The sequence below is a fragment of the Aspergillus japonicus genome (genome assembly GCF_003184785.1).
Source record: "Aspergillus japonicus CBS 114.51 unplaced genomic scaffold BO86scaffold_3, whole genome shotgun sequence".
Taxonomy (NCBI): Eukaryota; Fungi; Ascomycota; class Eurotiomycetes; order Eurotiales; family Aspergillaceae; genus Aspergillus; species Aspergillus japonicus.
In genome coordinates, this window is record NW_020291640.1 from 742,712 (window position 1) to 760,326 (window position 17,615).

General features: G+C 51.3%; 7 protein-coding genes across 7 annotated transcripts; 3 read left to right on the plus strand and 4 right to left on the minus strand.

Annotated features, from left to right (window-relative positions):
* Nucleotides 1–176: 176 nt before the first annotated feature.
* Nucleotides 177–1,917, plus strand: BO86DRAFT_114018 (uncharacterized protein). Its single transcript, XM_025665950.1, has 2 exons — nt 177–665; nt 766–1,917. Exons 1-2 carry the CDS (start codon nt 261–263, stop codon nt 1,762–1,764), a joined length of 1,404 nt encoding a protein of 467 aa, XP_025532449.1. The 5' UTR covers nt 177–260; the 3' UTR covers nt 1,765–1,917.
* Nucleotides 1,918–2,321: 404 nt separating this feature from the next.
* Nucleotides 2,322–3,979, minus strand: BO86DRAFT_114033 (S-adenosylmethionine-dependent methyltransferase). Its single transcript, XM_025665951.1, has 4 exons — nt 3,932–3,979; nt 3,669–3,853; nt 3,249–3,410; nt 2,322–3,186 (listed from the first exon to the last, which is right to left on the minus strand). Exons 2-4 carry the CDS (start codon nt 3,727–3,729, stop codon nt 2,402–2,404), a joined length of 1,008 nt encoding a protein of 335 aa, XP_025532450.1. The 5' UTR covers nt 3,730–3,853; nt 3,932–3,979; the 3' UTR covers nt 2,322–2,401.
* A 375-nt stretch (nt 3,980–4,354) lies between these two features.
* BO86DRAFT_114099 (uncharacterized protein) lies at nt 4,355–5,022 on the minus strand. Its single transcript, XM_025665952.1, has one exon. It carries the CDS (start codon nt 4,899–4,901, stop codon nt 4,434–4,436), a length of 468 nt encoding a protein of 155 aa, XP_025532451.1. The 5' UTR covers nt 4,902–5,022; the 3' UTR covers nt 4,355–4,433.
* Nucleotides 5,023–5,087: 65 nt separating this feature from the next.
* On the plus strand, nt 5,088–8,321 carry faa4 (long-chain fatty acid-CoA ligase FAA1). Its single transcript, XM_025668686.1, has 6 exons — nt 5,088–5,376; nt 5,524–6,012; nt 6,091–6,116; nt 6,180–6,575; nt 6,637–7,781; nt 7,854–8,321. The coding sequence occupies exons 2-6, from the start codon at nt 5,570–5,572 to the stop codon at nt 7,941–7,943; spliced, it is 2,100 nt and encodes a 699-aa protein (XP_025532452.1). The 5' UTR covers nt 5,088–5,376; nt 5,524–5,569; the 3' UTR covers nt 7,944–8,321.
* Nucleotides 8,322–8,897: 576 nt separating this feature from the next.
* BO86DRAFT_395189 (uncharacterized protein) lies at nt 8,898–9,283 on the plus strand (the record flags this gene model as incomplete). The annotated part of the gene is made up of 2 exons (XM_025673281.1): nt 8,898–8,911; nt 9,097–9,283. 2 exons carry the CDS (start codon nt 8,898–8,900, stop codon nt 9,281–9,283), a joined length of 201 nt encoding a protein of 66 aa, XP_025532453.1.
* Nucleotides 9,284–9,894: 611 nt separating this feature from the next.
* On the minus strand, nt 9,895–10,764 carry BO86DRAFT_114112 (uncharacterized protein). Its single transcript, XM_025665953.1, has one exon. The coding sequence runs from the start codon at nt 10,568–10,570 to the stop codon at nt 10,070–10,072; it is 501 nt and encodes a 166-aa protein (XP_025532454.1). The 5' UTR covers nt 10,571–10,764; the 3' UTR covers nt 9,895–10,069.
* A 2,332-nt stretch (nt 10,765–13,096) lies between these two features.
* BO86DRAFT_406249 (NDT80 / PhoG like DNA-binding family protein) lies at nt 13,097–15,365 on the minus strand. The gene is made up of 2 exons (XM_025674156.1): nt 15,271–15,365; nt 13,097–15,216 (listed from the first exon to the last, which is right to left on the minus strand). Exon 2 carries the CDS (start codon nt 15,177–15,179, stop codon nt 13,584–13,586), a length of 1,596 nt encoding a protein of 531 aa, XP_025532455.1. The 5' UTR covers nt 15,180–15,216; nt 15,271–15,365; the 3' UTR covers nt 13,097–13,583.
* Between the last annotated feature and the right edge of the window lie 2,250 nt (nt 15,366–17,615).

Below are 17,615 nucleotides of genomic sequence, written 5' to 3' on the forward strand. Positions count from 1 at the left end.
CTCTCTGGTCCCTCTTACACCTCCCTTCCACCACCCTTGTCGGCCTCCTACCTGGGTCGGGTCACGTATTCCCCATCCTTCAATGAGATAACCCTCCTTGGATATACTTCTGAGACCGTGTCAACTGTCGTTTGCGTTCACCGAAGCGCGCATCTCTTTCACGGCTGCATCAAACTTCCCCAGCAAACTTTTGCATGTGCATGCCAGCAACGAGTGATTGCAAATAACTAATCTTCTGACTGAGCATCCAGTCCTCCACCATGACAGTTGCAGCGCCTCCCGTGGCACCAGTGCACGAGAATGGGATCAACGGCGGACTCGGGCATCATGTCAATGCTATGAGCCTCCCACGTTTCCACCCAATCGCAATGAATCCGGGCCAAGCAATTCCCCCGGAGCATTTGATGCACGGTCACCACCAATTTCGTCCTTTTCCACCACCACCGCCGCCTCCCCCTATGCAGGAACCAGGCCCGCCAGCTCCGGTTTCCGCTCCAGCACCGCCTGCTCATCATCCGCATATTGACCAGATTGAAGCTCGCCTGAGACAATTGGAGCATGAAGAAGCGGCTCGTATGGCGGCTCGTAGCCATCTTCTCGCCATGCGCAAGCGAGAGGACGAGGACTTTCGTAGGTTGACGGAGAATGCCGAAGCAGAAGAAGAGGTATGGTTAAGAACAACAGCAGAAAGAAGTGAAATTGTGTCTTTATTATTCTTCTACAAACAACATCATCTGACATGTTTCGCATGTGCCTACGGAATAGGACCTGCGTAGGCAACGAAAGCGCTTGAAAAGAGAATCAATGGGCCTCGGGTATAATGCTGGGATGGACTCCCCGCCGCTTCGACCAACGCCGCCTCGTCGGTTGTCGGAGACCAATGCAGCCACTACCCTTGCATTCTTCAAGCAACAAAGCCCTCCGGAGCCACGTCCCATCCCTCCACCGCCGACACAAGCACCTGCACCGCACGTTCCGCCACCTCCACCTCAACCTCAGCACATTCACCATGACCCCAGCGGCGCTACCTCGATCCGACGGAAGCAGAAGTATACTATTAAGAATGTTGAAGCCTGGGGAGAGCGACATGGGCGCCCCGCCGCGCATGATCCCTCTGGCAGGGCCCTCTGGAAGCGTCCCTCAGACGGTAGTCTGGTCTATTTAACTTGCCCGGTATCCGGCTGTGGGAAGGCCGACTTCGTGACTCTCCATGGGTTCATGTGCCATTTAACGAAGAAACACAAGGACCGCAGCCTGGGCAGTCAATCCCGGGCATTGGAGGTATGCGGACTTGTTTATGACCCCAACGCCCCTCTTCCCCCAGTGGCAAATGTCAACCGCGCGTCCACGGAAGAGAGCCGGCTTGAGTCCGGCCCCACAGACCACGAAGGATACCAACAAGACATTGAGTATTCTTCTGCGTCGGATGAAGAGGAAAGCCATGACGTCCCGGTGAAGACCGAGTCCACGGATAGGACATTGCCTGCACCTCCAGTGATGACGATGCCCCCGGTCCCCAATCAACATCAATTACAAGCCCGCTTCAACGGCTCGACGAAACAATCCATCTCATCTATCATCGACCGCGACCCAGAGAGCGATCCCCGCGAGCGGTTAGATACGAATCCACCTCGTCCGATGGAGATTCCAATGCAAACCTCCCCGGACCATAAACACCCCTTCAAGGACGAGGCCGAGTTTCCTCGTCCACGTGAGCATGAGAAAGAGAACACTGACCCCAAAGAAACGGCCGATACACAGTAATAGCAGTCTTATAATTTTACTAATCATCGTTGCATTGCGGTATCTGTTGAAGACGCAAGATGTTCGCATCATTGCCTTTGCATAGTTTTGAGCATGTTTCCGGTGGTGGTTGACTGCCGTCTCCATCATTCCACGAGGGATTCTGCGTCACATACCCTCCCTCCTTTGTATATGTGGGTGGCCTTCTGCATGTTGTTTTCTTACTTAATGTAATAATGTCTTACCTCATATGGCTGGCCCCGAGGGTCTCAATTGATCTGAGCTTACCTTCTTGTCTTTCGTATTCCGATCACGTGCACATACTGAATGCTTCTGAATAGCTTTGTATTGTGCTACATCTCAAAGAGCAACGGGATTTTCCGTTCCATAGCGCACGGTTACTGCGTTCGTGCTTTCCCGATATCAATATCACCATCCAAAAGAGTCACTAGTGAATGTGAGTTTCTTGATTCTTATGCTGCGTCGCGTAGGCTTTGACACATATACACGCGATCGGTCATTGTCGAAAGATGAATCAATTCGGAAGAAGTAGGACACGCATGCTATCAAACCATTGAATCTTCCAAACCCGTCTGAACCCGACCCGACTGTACCCTTTGATCCCCCCCCCCGGCCCAGCCTGACCACCAGCTCCCAATTACCGGAGAAGTAGCAGATGCACCAAATACCCCGTCCCGGACCTCAACGACTCTCCAAGCACATCATCACTGACCCGCCAGACGCGAAACACCCTCAGCGTCTCCTGCAACCAAGCCTCAAACACCTCCGGCGACCGCTGCTGCTGCGCGATGAGGCAGATCGTCGGCCTTCTGCTCCCCCTCCTCCCCGCACCGTGACTATCTGCGGTATAGACTGGCCTCAACCGACTGATATCGGCGCACGTGCGCACGAACGGCGCCACCAGCGCATCGTTGTAGATACAGTCGCAGGATACCAGGAGATCGAACCCCCGATCTACCTCTTCTTCCTCCTCCTCGTTGCCGTCGCCAATGTCAGGGTCCTCTAGGCCGACACTGGCTTTTAGCGAACCCGCGACGTCGAGTTCCCAGTCCAACGAGATGAAGGTGATGTTTGGTGATGATGTCGATTGTTGCTGCTGCTGCTGCTGCTGCTGCTTGGGTTTGCTGCGTTTGGGCTGTTGTTGTGGTTGCTGCTGCTTACGAGACTTGGAGGATCGGGTCGAGCTCGAGGTCGAGGGCTGGTAGTTGGTCTCGATGTTTTGACGGAAGAGTCGGTGGACGTATTCTTGGTCTGTCGCGATGTAGTGGTGGACCTTCGGCGCGAGGGTGAGGGCATTCAGCCCGGAGATGCCGCAGCCGAGCTCGACGACGGTGGAGGTGGACGAGAGGAGGGATTGGGTCCAGAGGGGGTTGGTCCGGGAGGAGAGCCATTCGGAGAAGAGCGGGGTGATTTTCCAGAGGACTTGATGATGAATCCATGTCAGCACGAAGTATGCGGTAAGAGATTCGGCTTGATGGACGAACCTGCGCCTGTTGTGCCCCCTGCACGGGTCGAGGAGAGTAACGTGGGCGATTGATGAATGGCGTAGTCCTGGTTGTTGATTGTGAGATCGACGGTGGTGGCCCGCGAGTCGACGAAGCCTAGATTTGAGGATGGGATGTCTTGTGCGAAAAGGTAGAAGGCTTCTGTAGGGCATAGTCGGTTGGATCAATTAATAAGGTTCTATAATAGAGCTGGCGCTGGGGTAGACGGTGAGAACGCTGGCTAGATTGGCTATGTGCATGCAGACAGATGTGTAGCGATTTGGATCTCCCTCGGCCTCTCCCCTCTTCACATGGTATGACTGCAGCGTTGGTGATCTATAAAGGTTGTTTCTCTTCTATGTTGCATACGGCACGCATATACTGGCTGATATCGAAGCAAATGGATTGTTCGAGACATACCCTCTTCGGCATCTTCTACCTCTTCTCCGAGCAACGACAGGAAGCTGGTGATCTGTTCCATTGGTTCGTGGGTTTTATCCTACCTAACAATAGGAGGTACAGAATGGTGGACTATAGTATGAATTGCGCCAATGGCTAGAATACTCGGAGATCGGCGGTGCGACGGACCAGACAGGAGGACCACTCTGGATAGAGAAACGGGGCTCAATTAGCTTTGCTTTTTTCGAGCAGGAATCAGAGATGAGAGGTAGGGTATCTCGCACTGTCGATTTGGCAATAATCAGCAACCGATCTGCACGAGCGTGTTTCACTTGATATCGGTGATTCCTCGGCATCTCCCGAAGGATGAAGTTTTGCAGATAGCGGGGGGAGCATCGCGGAGGATAATTACGTAAGTTATACATAAGCCCAAGGCATGGCATTGCTCTTTAGCCTACCCTCCCCGTGACCAACAGTCAACGATAGCCGACGGGCCGTGGGCGTCAGCACTAATGCTCGTCCAGTTACACAAGTATCCCCTGAAAACTAAAGCTGCCTTTTTCCCTGTCCTGTCAGTGATTGAATTCTATTCTTCGGCCCACGCGAGATGTCTCTCTGGTGACATGTGAGTAGAGTGATCCTTAAACACTCAGTGCCAAGCTAGAACTTGCACTGGCGATCTGAAGCCCAAGAGGTGCGAAGGGCGGGCGACGATCAGGTCCTGGGCCCTGTCGGTAAAAATTGCTCGATGACTTTCCTGTCAGATCTTTAATGACGATGGGGGCGTCATTGTAGGTCATAATATCCGCCGTTATATGCGGATGACTCCATAGTTCGTATCCTGGAACTGTTGACAGTCTGGCTGGACTGCTGGATGGAGTCTCTGGACCGCGGCAATCCTTCAATCCTGCCTAGAGATGTACTAGGTACTGTACATGTACATACAGTCTGTGCCCTGCAAGTTGAGTTAGCGACCGTACTGTACCTAACGACTGTTGTAGCACCTCGTGCACTTTCCGACCCATGCTCATGCCCATGCTCAGAGCTCCTGACTCTCTTTTTCTCTTTTGCTCTTCCGTGGCGTCGAATGATTTGCTCGGTTCCAAAAGAGATCTCGTAAACGACTGAGAGAGCCATGGCGACAGAAAAAGCTGTTTGTGCTTTTCTCTTAGAGACAGGAAATGATAACAATGAGAGTACCATGGGGGCAATCCCAATTTTCTGTCCTTCCAATTCTTTTTGCCGAACCCCCATTCCAACTACTCGCTCCGTCGGGTTCCGTCATACCCAAGTAGTAGCCGCGAATAAGGACCAGGAAAGAGGGGGTTCCCGCCCAGCCACAATAAACTGACTTCATTATTCTGCACTGTCCGGACTAAGTAAGAGAGACAGACACCAGCAAGAACTGGCCGTGCGGGAGACCTCTGCGGTAAGTACTAGGTAGTAACTTAGCTAGCTAGCTTCACCTACTCACCTATCCGACCTTTCTTTTCCCTTCCCTTTTCCCTTCCCCATCTCATTTCCAACTCCCATTCATTCTCTATCCCTCTCCTTCTCTCCCCATTTCCAGCCCTCTGCCCCCCAGACTCCTGTTTGCATTCCATTCTTATCTTCGAATCTGACTCTAAATCTGATTTTCCATCTACCTCCCTTTCCTCCTTAGACCGGCAACTTCTTGGAATTGAAGCTTTCTCGGTGTGGAACCGACCCATAGCGGAACTTGCTTACTGTAAGTCGACCTTTGACTTTGTGCTATCCGCGGCCTTCCTCTGGTTCCCCCTCTTTCATGGCGTTTGCCTCCCTCTGAACCACCTCCCAAATCGAACCCAAATTCCACCTCGTCGCTGACCGGGAGATTTCCCACCACTGTCAACAGATCCTGTATTCAGTCTGATCCGCCGAGCGCTGAACCCTCCGTCGCCATGACGAACTTGAAGGAGCTGCGCATTCAACCGCGCATGTACAAGAAGCCACCTTTCTCGGTGGAGGTCCCCGGCGTGGAACCCGTCGAAGGAGAGACCATTCCTCGCCGACTGCCTATCGCAAAAGATGGGCTCCTCGAGCGGCCGGCCGAAGATGCCAGCACCACCTACGAGATCTTCCGTCGCTCCGCGCGGCTGTACGGAAACTCGAAGGCGGTCGGCACCCGTCGCCTGGTCAAGACCCACGTGGAGAAGAAGAAGGTGAAGAAGATCGTGGACGGTGTGGAAAAGGAGGTCGACAAGGAATGGACGTACTTCGAGATGAGCGGTTATACCTTCCTGACCTTCAACGAGTACGAGAAGCTGGCGCTCGAGCTGGGTAGTGGTTTGCGCAAACTCGGCTTGGAGAAGCCGGATAAAATCCATCTCTACGGCGCAACAAGGTACGTGTGTAACTCAACGGTGCTGGTGGTGATATCATACGAGTGATGGGGAAACGCTAACCGTGGCGGTTTTGACAGTGCACATTGGCTGGCCATGTCACACGGTTCGTGCGCATGAACGTCTTCTTGTTGATGGACCACTTACTGATTGGATTGTCCTGTTACAGGTGCCGCATCCCAGTCGCTGACGGTTGTGACTGCGTATGACACCCTCGGCGAGGAAGGCTTGAAGCACTCCCTGGTCCAAACGTCCAGTCTCGCTATCTTCTGTGACCCTGGCCTCATCCCTTCGGTGGCTCACGTCCTCAAGGATGTTAAGTCAATCAAGCATGTCATCTACAACACCGATCAGGAAGTCAAGAAGGACGACCTGGACAAACTCAAGTCGGAGTACGATTATCTGAATGTTATCAGCATCGAGGAGTTGCGCAAGCTGGGCGAGGAGAACCCCGTGGACCCGGTGCCTCCCAGTCGCGAAGATCTGTGCTGTATCATGTACACTTCTGGTTCAACCGGACCTCCCAAGGGTGTCTCTTTGACCCAGGCTAACGTCGTCTCCGCATGTGAGTCCGCAAATCTAGCTATGCTCCTTACCTGATGTCCGCAGAACTGACCATAGGATAGGTGCGGGCATTCATGCGATTGTCGGACCCTACATCGGACCCTCTGATTCGCTTTTGACATATCTTCCTCAAGCCCATATCCTCGAATTCATGTTTGAGAACCTCTGCCTGTTCTGGGGTGGCACTATGGGCTACGGAAACCCTCGCACACTTTCGGACGCCTCCATGCGCAACTGCAAGGGTGATATTCGCGAATTGAAGCCCACGATTCTAGTTGGTGTGCCGGCGGTGTGGGAGTCGGTCAAGAAGGGTGTTCTCAACAACCTGAACAAGAACAACTTCCTTGTCAGGGGCATGTTCTGGGGCGCCATGTCCGCCAAGAACTTCCTCATGACTGCTGGCTTCCCTGGTGTGGACATGGGTGCTGGAATCCTCGATGCTGTCGTTTTCCGCAAGCTCAAGGAGGCGACCGGTGGCCGCTTGCGCATCATGATGAACGGCGGTGGACCCGTCTCGAAAGATACGCAGAAGTTCCTGTCCATGGCTATCGCTCCTATGATCAGCGGCTACGGGTTGACCGAAACGTCGGCAATGGGTGCCCTGAACGACCCTCTGGCCTGGAATCCGGACGCTCTGGGTGAAATTCCGGGTTCGATCGAAATGAAACTCGTGGACTTCCCCGATGCCGGCTATTTTGCCAAGAACAACCCGCCCCAGGGAGAGATCTACATCCGTGGACCGAGTGTTAGCAGCTGCTACTGGGAGAACGAGGAAGAGACGAAGGAAGCATTCACCGAAGACAGGTGGTTCAAGACAGGCGATATCGGCGAGTTCGACAAATACGGTCACATCAAGATCATTGACCGCAAGAAGAACTTGGTCAAGACTCTCAACGGCGAGTACATTGCCTTGGAGAAGCTGGAGTCTGTCTATCGGTCGTCTCCTGTGGTGGGTAACATTTGTGTCTACGCCGCACAGGACCAAGACAAGCCGGTCGCCATCATCGTACCCCTTGAGCCTGCTCTGAAGAAGATCGCCAAGGATAATGGTATCGAGGGCGACAACCTGGAGACTCTAGCACACAATGAGAAGTTGAAGTCGATTGTCCTCAAGCAGCTTCAGGCTGCTGGCCGGGCCGGTGGTCTCAAGGGCATCGAGATCATCAACGGAGTCATTCTCTCCGACGAGGAGTGGACCCCTCAGAACGTAAGTCAAAACACGCGAACACACTTCCGTACATTTATGCGGTATAACTAACATTCTTTGTGATTCGACCAGGGCTACATGACTGCCGCTCAGAAACTTCAACGCAAAAAGATCCTGAATCGCTTCCAGGCTGATGTCGACCGTGCCTATGGCAAGAAGTAGAGAGATTCCATGAGCCATTTTTCTCTGTACTTCATTTCTTATGTGCTTTCCTTTTTCTTCTTCTTTTTGTTTCCTTGTGTACTTCTCTAAACGGATATCCGCGCTGGTTGTCGTGATGCTGCATTGCCACTCGCCCCATCGCATGTTGTCTATCTGGCTTGCTCTAATTGAATGATCTTATCTGTGATTTTCCGACGTGATATGTGTATATGTGATGGTCATTATAACCCCCTCCCCTCCTCCTCATGTACTCGGCGTATCACATTGCTCTTTCCTACAAAGTTCTTTCAGGTTCTGTCTCTCTACCATTCATTTCCGGCTTGTCTTTTTCAGGGTCAGGAAAAGTAGGCGAGGCTACTGGTACTGGATAAATGGAACAGTTCGGTTCTTGCTCATTCACATTTCTAAAGACTGATAGCATGGGCCAGCCAGTGACGTCGAAGCAACAAGACCTCGCGCGCCGCATCAGTGCTGTATGTACTGTACTGTGCCTGGTGCACCGCTTCTGTAGGCTCCGTCATATGTTAACACTTCAACCAAATCGCCAGCCAACCTCTCTTCCCATAGAGAGTAACCCAGCACAAAGACTAGGCTCTATACCGAACCCACTCAGAATCCCACAGGAGCCAAATTTCGATCCCGAACTGCAATGAACACGGATACGGTAGTTGACGTCGTTGCTATCTATCTACAGTACCGAGTATATCTACATCCCGCCGAACCCCATAGGTATCATCACACTAAACCGAATCAAGCCTAGCGTAGTGCCTTCCAAAAGAGGGAAAGACCCTCCTGCCGGCAGACACTACTTACCTGCCTGCCCACTTCGAATCAAGCCTCCGTAATCCACTGTGTATTGATTGTCATCTACGGAAGGCCAGCTTGACTGCCGCGCAGGGATTTGTTCGCTCTTTCGCCTTTGCTAGCTTTCCTTACTGGAAATCCCGCGCCACAATGTCGTTCTGGAGGTTCGTTCTGCTACCTTTCTTTCACTCTTCCTGTCGGTTTCGGTTTTGGAAACAAAACTACGATTACGATCGTGCCATTCCTTCCTGGAGAAACGCACACTATTTCCTTACCCTACCTACCTTCCATTCAACCCTTTTTTTTTTCTTTCCACCTCTAGACTAACAGATTGTCTGATCCATTCTAGCTCATACAAAAGCCTCTCCCCCAAGACGCGAGTCCTCTTCGGCGTCGGCGCCATGGCGTGGTCGGCGATTGGCCTGTGGGTGACGCCGCAGGTGGAGGGGGCGATGGGCCTGACCCCGACGCCCGAGGAACAGCAGGAGTTGGACCGGAAACTGTCGGTTCGGGTCTCGAGGATCGAGAGGGATTAAGGAATTTGACTGGATCTTACGGTTCGACTTGGGGGTAATACCAAGGAGAGAGAGAGAGAGAGAGATGGAGGTTTTATCTTTCTGAGTTGGCTGGAGCTTGGGCTGAGCCCTGGCGGCCTGATCAAGGGGGTTCCGTTTCTCCGCGTACCGCCAGGCTATACGCTACATCCGAATTCAGAGCAAGGCGAGGGGGATAATGGGTTTCCAACAAACCCCCACAGGGAGAACTGCTTTTGTGTGTGCAGTGTCTACTGAGATGGGAACCCCGAATTTTTCTGCCAAGACTTGTCATTTACCTGGCGAGGGAGCGGACTGGCAACACTGTCACATGAGCGTCTTGCAGCTCTTGCAGGCGGAGTGGATGTTTGAGGCAAATTCAAGGAATGAGTCGACATGGTGGCGGATAAGGCATGAAGTGAGGGCTGGAGAGGAATGAAGCCAGGAGGGAGGGCGGTATGGCAGACTGGGCGGCATATCGGTGCAGGGCACTGACTGAGCTGGCATTCGACAGAGGCATTCGGTTCTCGTCGCGTGTCGAGCCTTGTCAGAAGTTTGTTGATGGGACACAACATCCGGGAAAACCGTTTCGTGAAACAGAAGTCTTGACGCATGCAGTGTTGGGATGAAGGGTTGGGGACAACCATTATTCGTATGTTGATATAGGTGATCGAGAATATCGCTATGGTACCGTCGGTTCGAATAGGAACAGGGCTTAAAGAAGAACTACAACACTTCCTAAGTGAGAGCAAGCAAAGCAACTAAATCGAGAATGAGCATCAAAACTTTTCAACCAGACAGCTGGTTGGTCTTGGACGCAGTCACCAGATGTCTGGAAGTGAGCATCCGAAGTCTGAGTCCAGGAGTTTCGGGACTCAACCGCCCCGCCAGCATCGCAATGAGACTGGTCAACGCGAGGTCAGTGTTGACGCGAAGCGAAGCCCATACACACAGGGGTGTGCATGATGGGTCTGTTTCTCTTCCTGCCAGGGATCTCAACCGGCCGTGGCCCATGGTCTCGGATTCGACACAAGCCCAGGCTGAAAACCAGACCCACGACTCAGGATCAACGGACATACAGGTTACAAGGATTCCTTTTGCTTCAGATGTTTCCTGGGTTGTTGTCGCATGCAATTCGCCGAAAGCTCCTATTTCCCACATGAACCGCGCTAGACGATCAATGAACCGAGGCGTCCCTGTCGCCTTTTTCGTGGTGGGCGGGTAAATTCGAAGCAACAGTGGCCCGCCACATTGACCGTTGGTTGAACTGTGCAAGGCGATAGGCTTCATGCCTTGCTCAAGGACCAGAGATGATGCGGTGAAACTGCGAAAGGATTGGATTCAACGCGATAGTCGCACCACGCTTCGGAAAGGTGTCGTGGCCGGAAGGCAACGCGGCGGTTCATGTTGGATGCGTTTTCCAGAAGCAGGCGGAAATTCTCGTCTTCACCGTTGTTCATCCATGGCTGGCCTCTTGTGGCTCACAGAAGGGGCCCGGAGCCGATCGTCTTCTGTCGGACCCTTTCCCTCCTCCCTACTCCCTTGTACGACGTGCTTGGTGGGCTATTCTAGGGAAGCTTTATTGCGCCGAGACTGTCTGGCTTCGGTAGCCATGGCACCCCCATTTGCCACCGTTTAGAATCGACAAGCCATTGGAATGAAAACAATCGGGTCGGACTAATGTGATCTCTGATGATGTCTCGACTGCTGCAGGCTGGACCAGCTGCATGTGGTTCTAGAAATGATTGCTGTATCCCGAATTTTGAAATCAGATGAGAGAACGGGGCTTGAGCATGTACGTATGTGGGTTAGAAAACAAGTTGATGGCAAGAGAGCAGAGCAGGGTATCGAGTATTCCCTTTTTGGCACTTTCTGTTTATTGCCCATTTCGAGAAAGAATAATTCAAGAAAGTCTCTTTCTGATTGCGGATCCACATGCTGAAACCTCAAGGAGTCAAGAGGCAAAGCTATCCCAAGAGTGGTGGAGGGGATGTCTGCATTTGCAGACCGCCTACAGCAGCAGGCTTGTACTGTACTGTACATAAATGAGATCGTCTGGAACGGCACCGGAACGTGCCGAGAGCGGTAAGTTAGTGGAGGCAGCAGCCAACTAGCACTCTATAGAATTGAGTAGTGTATGTATGTACTGACTGTACCTGGAGTACAACCATCTGTCTGACCACTATTGAGCGTGGAAGCTGCATCGTACCGTGTGTTAGGATCAAGAGGGGGAGCGAGAGCGAGCGCTAAGCCTCTACGAGAGAGGCAAAAAAAGTGGGAAAGATGCGGGTTTCCTAACGCGATTCCATCAGCGGCCTAATGTATGTCCGGTCGATCATGGAACGCATCGGGTGGGCGATCATCGCGTTAGTCGCATGTTCCTTTTTTGACGTCGCTCCAGTCTTGTCATCCGCAGCTGGGGAAGAAGGAAAAGCATCCCGGACCGCGCGTATCGGTCGGTGAATTGAGGACCGAGAGACGGGATTCTACTGGACTGAACTGAAACGTTATGGACGAGAATGGATCGGAAGTACAGTACTGTACTGACTCGAGATCGGAGGGTATGGGGGGTGAGAGGAGGGAGGGGGGGTGGTGCAAGCAAGCCCGTTGAGCCGCAAAGGAGGTCCAAGATGAAGCCGGGCAAACTAACTAGTGGTTCGTTGACTGTATGACTGTATCGTACAGTACTCCACTTTCTCCACTCATCAACCACAACAACAAAACAACGAGAAGGAAGAAGAACAAAGAAGAGACGGAAAGGACTGAGAATGGCGGGCCAGGGAACTGGAAGAGGAAAAGGAGGTGAGATTGACTGAAAGAGAGTTAAGAATTAGTACCTACTCCGTAACTCCGTAGTCAGTGAGCACCTCCACTGGGCAGCAGCTGCTGGTGGCCGGCCGTCAAACTTGGCAGGTACCGTGCCATCCGCCGACCATTCATTGTACGGAGTACACAAAGTAACTTGGAAAGTACACACATTTACTACTAGGTACAGTACTTACATTTTGCGGTATGGAAGGATGTCTTTGTCGATCTTCCTCATCATCAATCATCATTGGGGCTGACTGAGCCCGGCTGACTCTGTCCCTTCCCGACTCCTCCCTTCTCCTTCTATTTCCAATTGCTGTTGTTTCTCGCTCCTTTTCGCCTCCTTGGTCATCTTGTGTCCATTGGACTGATCGGGGAACGGCGCATGGCAAATGGAGCCTGGGGGAGATCAACTCCAGCCTTTTCAACCAAGATGCACATCCGTCTCCCCCTCCCTGCTCCTATCACAAACGGATACCAGCCAGATGTCCACTTTCCAATTGCCTCCACCACCATCAGGCTTGTTCATTTGCTTCTTTGAGTATGGATCCAATTCGGTCCTTTTTTGTTCTTTTTTTATTTGCTTTTTCCCGTACTCTCTCGATCTCCCCTCCCTCCCCCCTCCCCCATGTCGGTTTGACATGCATCATTAGGTTGGCCTGACAGCGGCGACCCTCCAATTAGTCCTAAGTAGGGCAACATATCGGAGAATTTCTGACCCCCGCCAGAGCCAATAATTGGGCTGCGAAGGTTGCATTTCCCTGTTTCTTGGGTTTTCTCGTGCATTTGTTCAGACTTCATGCGTTTGTTATCCCTATTATCGGGGTTTCTTATCGCGGGACGGATTCTGTCTTCCTGATCTATTACCCTGGGAGGTGGCAGGCCCTTGCTGGCTTACTACTCCTCGCAGGTAAGTACAGAAACAAAAAGAAATGAAACAAATGGGCTAGGTTAGAGGCGGAATCAGCAAACTAGAATAAGCGAGCTCCGCAACAAAGAAAAAAAAAAGGCTCGCATAGGTTAGCTCTCTCGAATAATCAATGCAATTTCGCTTGCTCTGCCTACATGTCAACTGTCAATGAACTCAAGCTGTCAGTCTATATCGAACACATAGAAGGCTTTGTTCGGAAAGTCCATCCCAAGCATCCGAAAATCTTTTCTTTTTCCCACCAGGAAAAATAGTTCACAAAAAATTCACATGGAAAGAGAAAGAGACAAGAAAGAGACAAGAAGAAGGATTGAGAAAAGGAAGGACACAAGAACGGCAGAAGGGGGGCCAGAATGAACCGTCAAGTTTGATCCCCCCAAGGCCTTGAATCGCAGAGATATAGTGATAGTGTGTGAGCTTTCAATGGAAGAAGGCTGAGAATAGAAGAGAAGGGATGTAGGAGGCGGGACAAGGAGAAACACAGTCCACAGGACTAGAGGAAGATTCATTAGCTAAAAGGAGCGTAACGGAAAGGGCAAGACGGGGTCAAGCCGGAAACGCCAACTGCTAAGCGCACAGACTCTGGGAATTTGAAAAGCGACCGTAAGGACTGCCGTCGCTGGCACGCGTTGAATAGACAGGATCATACCCACTGCTCGTGGAATGGTGAAAGAGATTTGGAGCCATGCGAGAAGGTTGTTTTAGATAATGCGACGACTCATGCTGGTCGTTGGGAACAAACGAGACCATAGGGTCGTAAGTGTCCGCGAACCCGTTGCCGGTCTCGTCGCTGCTTTTAGTGATTGAGTCGTAGTCAAAAGACGGCAGGTGGCGGTACTGGCTGCCTTGCTTTCGGCCATTCAGAACACTGTAGCCAGGATCCTGATATGAATCTATACTAGTCGTACTTTTCATCGAATCCATAGGGTCCATCGTCTCCGTAATGAGCCCCAGGTCAAACGCTGATGACGAAGATGAAGATATATGCGGGCTTTCGCTGAGCGGTGACTGGTCTGCCGCTGTCATTTGATGGTAATCTGTTCGAGGATAATGTGGACCGCCACGGTGAGAAGAGTCGTACGGCATTAAGGTCAAGTGAGACCGTGCAGCCTGTCCTATTCCCGGGGGTAGGACAGCGCCTCCGGTGCCGTCGCCCGAGCCACCACTTCCCCCGTCAGGGCCCATGCTCGTTGAGCTATCGCGTCGGCCGTCTTTGTAATGGCCTGGGGAACGACCACGAACGACCATGGGATGAGAAAGTCGGCGGGCTATCTTAAACCATTGGGTCTCAGTTCCACCCACCGGATGGGAGACTTCTGCATATAGCTCTACTACCAGATTGTAGTATTGCTGTTGAGCCCGCCGCTTGCCATTGTTTGCCGTTGCTTTCTGAAATTGGATGCGTTCAAAAGTGTGTTGTGTCGGGGGCTGGGACGGCTGTGGGGCCCCAGCGTACGTCGAAGTATACTCCATCGGTATTCCGGCCGACTGTGTGAGTGAGTAGCCGTGAGGACTGCTGCTGGATGCCCCACCGTGGCCCAGGGCTAATGGCGAAGGTTGGCACGGTTGAAGCACGATCTTCCCTGGTTTTCTTTCCGACTGCTTGTCTCGTTTCGGGGTGTGCTGAACCAGCTCTCGAGGCTCCCCGCATTGTGCATTTACTATTGCCGAGATAGACATAGAAAATGACAAGATGCGCTCTGCCGTTGATTGCTCAGAGAATTTGAGGTAAAAGGGACCGTGAGGCATAGGGCATAAGGAGAAGGAACACGAGACAGAGAAATAATTGCGGCGATAGCAGGTCCACTTTTCGTCGACTTGGAAAAATCCCTTGTGAATTTTCGCCTGTATCTCGGGTCTGATCGTTTGATTGCCCGAGATGATAGGGTGAATGACATTGGTCTCATGAAACGGAGGCGCATCTGTCATGGGCTGCGCCAAGCGCTGAACAGGATCAATCAGCAGATTTGTCGTCGGCCCGAAAAGAGAACGCTCGACAGGACCTTCGAGTGCTCTTGGTGTTGTCGTATACGGAGCCATCCTGCCCATCTCGGGTAGGGCAGACAATGATGGGAACGTTCCGCGATGAAGTGCATAGCCTGAATAATTGTCGGATCTCCCCACCGAAACTGCAGTGGCTTGCGATGGTACGCTGGGCGACATGTTGGCCGGTGGTTGACTAAATGGATCCCAAAATTTTCTTATCAATCAACCCATGTTGAGAACAAATCATCGTGTAAGTAGACAGACTTACAGCGCAGGAGGGACTCGATGGGATCTAAAATCTGAAATTCTATCATAGGATAGGCCGGGTGAATGTGAGTAGATAGAATTGGATGTGGAAGAGAAGGTCTCTGCTAGGAACCCCACTCATTAGCTAGGAGCTCAAACAGCCGAAGACAAAGAGCGGATGGCTAGGGCGAGATGGAGACAAACCAGAGCACGAGTCAGTAGGGCTCATAATCATGGTTGGAGACGCTGCGTAGCTGTGAATCTATTTAGTCATAATGCTGTGTCGGTGAGGGAGGTGTCAAAAAGTCTGGAGAGGATGGCGGCAACGAGGGCCAAAATAAGATAGGACAACAGAAAGGCCAGGTATAGTTCATTGGCTTCCAACGCATCATGATTGCAAGGCATGTATAAGCGTATCAGAAGCGAGGCGAAGGATCCAAGGATGTGACCAGGGAGCAACAAGTCAATGCACTCTGCAAGCAACAGGCTACCAGACCCAAACCTTTGATGAAATAAGGATAGCAGGCCGAAACGGAATATCAGAAGGAATCGGGAAAATGGACATGAGATAATAATAGGACAAGTATTCAGAGGTTGAAAGAAAGAAAATCCAACCCAGAATAATAAATAAAATAGAAAAAAAAATAAGGACTAATCTAAAGAGGCAGAAGCAGCAGGACAGCAACACAGAGAGATGGTAGGGTGGTGAGTTGAACAGCGAGCTACTCGGTAGTCAGGCTGTTTGGACAAGAAGGAAATGCTGCAACTAGTGGCTGCAAGCGGGACAAGTGGAGCACGAAGATAGCCTGGATTGAAAGAGAACTGAACTTACGGTACATCCTGCAGTGCAGTCTGCTGTGTGTTGTATCGCAAACCGTTGGTAGCAGGTATTGAGACAGGCTGCGCGAGAGGGTGGCCAACGGCGCCACCTCTCCGGGTATTTTCTTCTTCATCCATTGGGAAAGCTGTCGATCCAGAAAACGGCCGTTGCGCCCCCGCGTAGTCTCCGTCAGTATTGAGGGGACCATCCAGTGGAAACGAGTTTTGCAAAAGGGTTGCTGACATTGAACCCATAGTTAGCAGGATAGCTTTGGATAGTTGCTAACGAAGGTAGAAAACTGGAGGAGAGCATGATGAAATAGATAGGGAAGGAAAGACATAGAGAAATACCACCACCACCACCACCACAATGGGTCTCTCTCTCTCCCTAACTTAGAAAGCGCGCGCGCGCGAGAGAGAGAGAGGAGGCAGTGGGTGAGACTGAGAAGTAAAAAAGTAAAAAAAAAAAAAAAAAAATCTCTGCCAGGTCAGCAGATTTGCTGCAGCGGGTATCCCTGTAGGATTCAGGCGGACAGGCCAGTCGGGAAAAAAAAAAAAAAAAAAAAAAAAAAAAAAAAAAAAGGAGAAGGAAAGGAAGGAAAAAGAAAAAGAAAAGGAAATTAAAAGGAATATGAAAAAAGGAATGGGAATGATTAATAGTAATTGACAAAAAGGTACAAGAAGATTTAGCTTCCGCCAGACCAGCATGGAGGAAAGGGTTCAATCTCACTCCCTGTCAGCCAAGGAAGTAGGAAGTAGTAGTCCTTGATGTCATGCGAATTCAAGGAAATCGGGCATTCTGAAATTGTGTAACCGAAATAGAAGCTTGAAGTGTAGGTAGAAAAAAAACAAAAGAGAATCTTAACGTCACCCTCCCCCCCCCGGATGTAGATCGGCTGCCTGTCAGAAGTAATCGCAACTGGGGGGAGGTCACGAGCCCAGTCGACCGCTGAGACCGCATCATGGAATTGACGGAAATCTTGCCAGGTGCCAGGATAAGGAATGTCGGGAAAATAAGAGACAGAACCACTTACAATGATTCATTGGAAAAAGCCACAGAAGGGTAACTACCTCGAAAGATAGAAAACCTCTCTAAGAATGAGCGAAAAATAGAGGAGAGCAGGGGAAAATAAATAAAAAAAATATAAGAACCGGTGATGATAAAAGAAAAAGAAGAGTCACAAAGATCAATAGATAAACTTTTGAGGATTTAGCAAACTAAGCTCAAAGACGGGTTCGTGCCTGGGGCGTCTTTAATTTTGATTGCCAGCCTAAGCTGAGCAGCGACGAAAGGACCCTGTCAACACTAGGCCTGGATGACACTAAACAGGGTATGCTAGAGCCGTGTGAGCCTAGCTAATAGACGCTGTCAGTGAGGCCTGCCCGTAAGGCTTGCAACCGCGCGGTTTGGAACAGGTCGTCGCTCTTACCCGGAGATATTGTCCGCCTTCAGCGTCCTGGTCGAGCAATAGGATCCTAGCTTCAAGGCAGCAGCGCTAGGTTAATCTATTAGGGACAATTTCCAGAGAAACTGAAAGCATAGAGCAA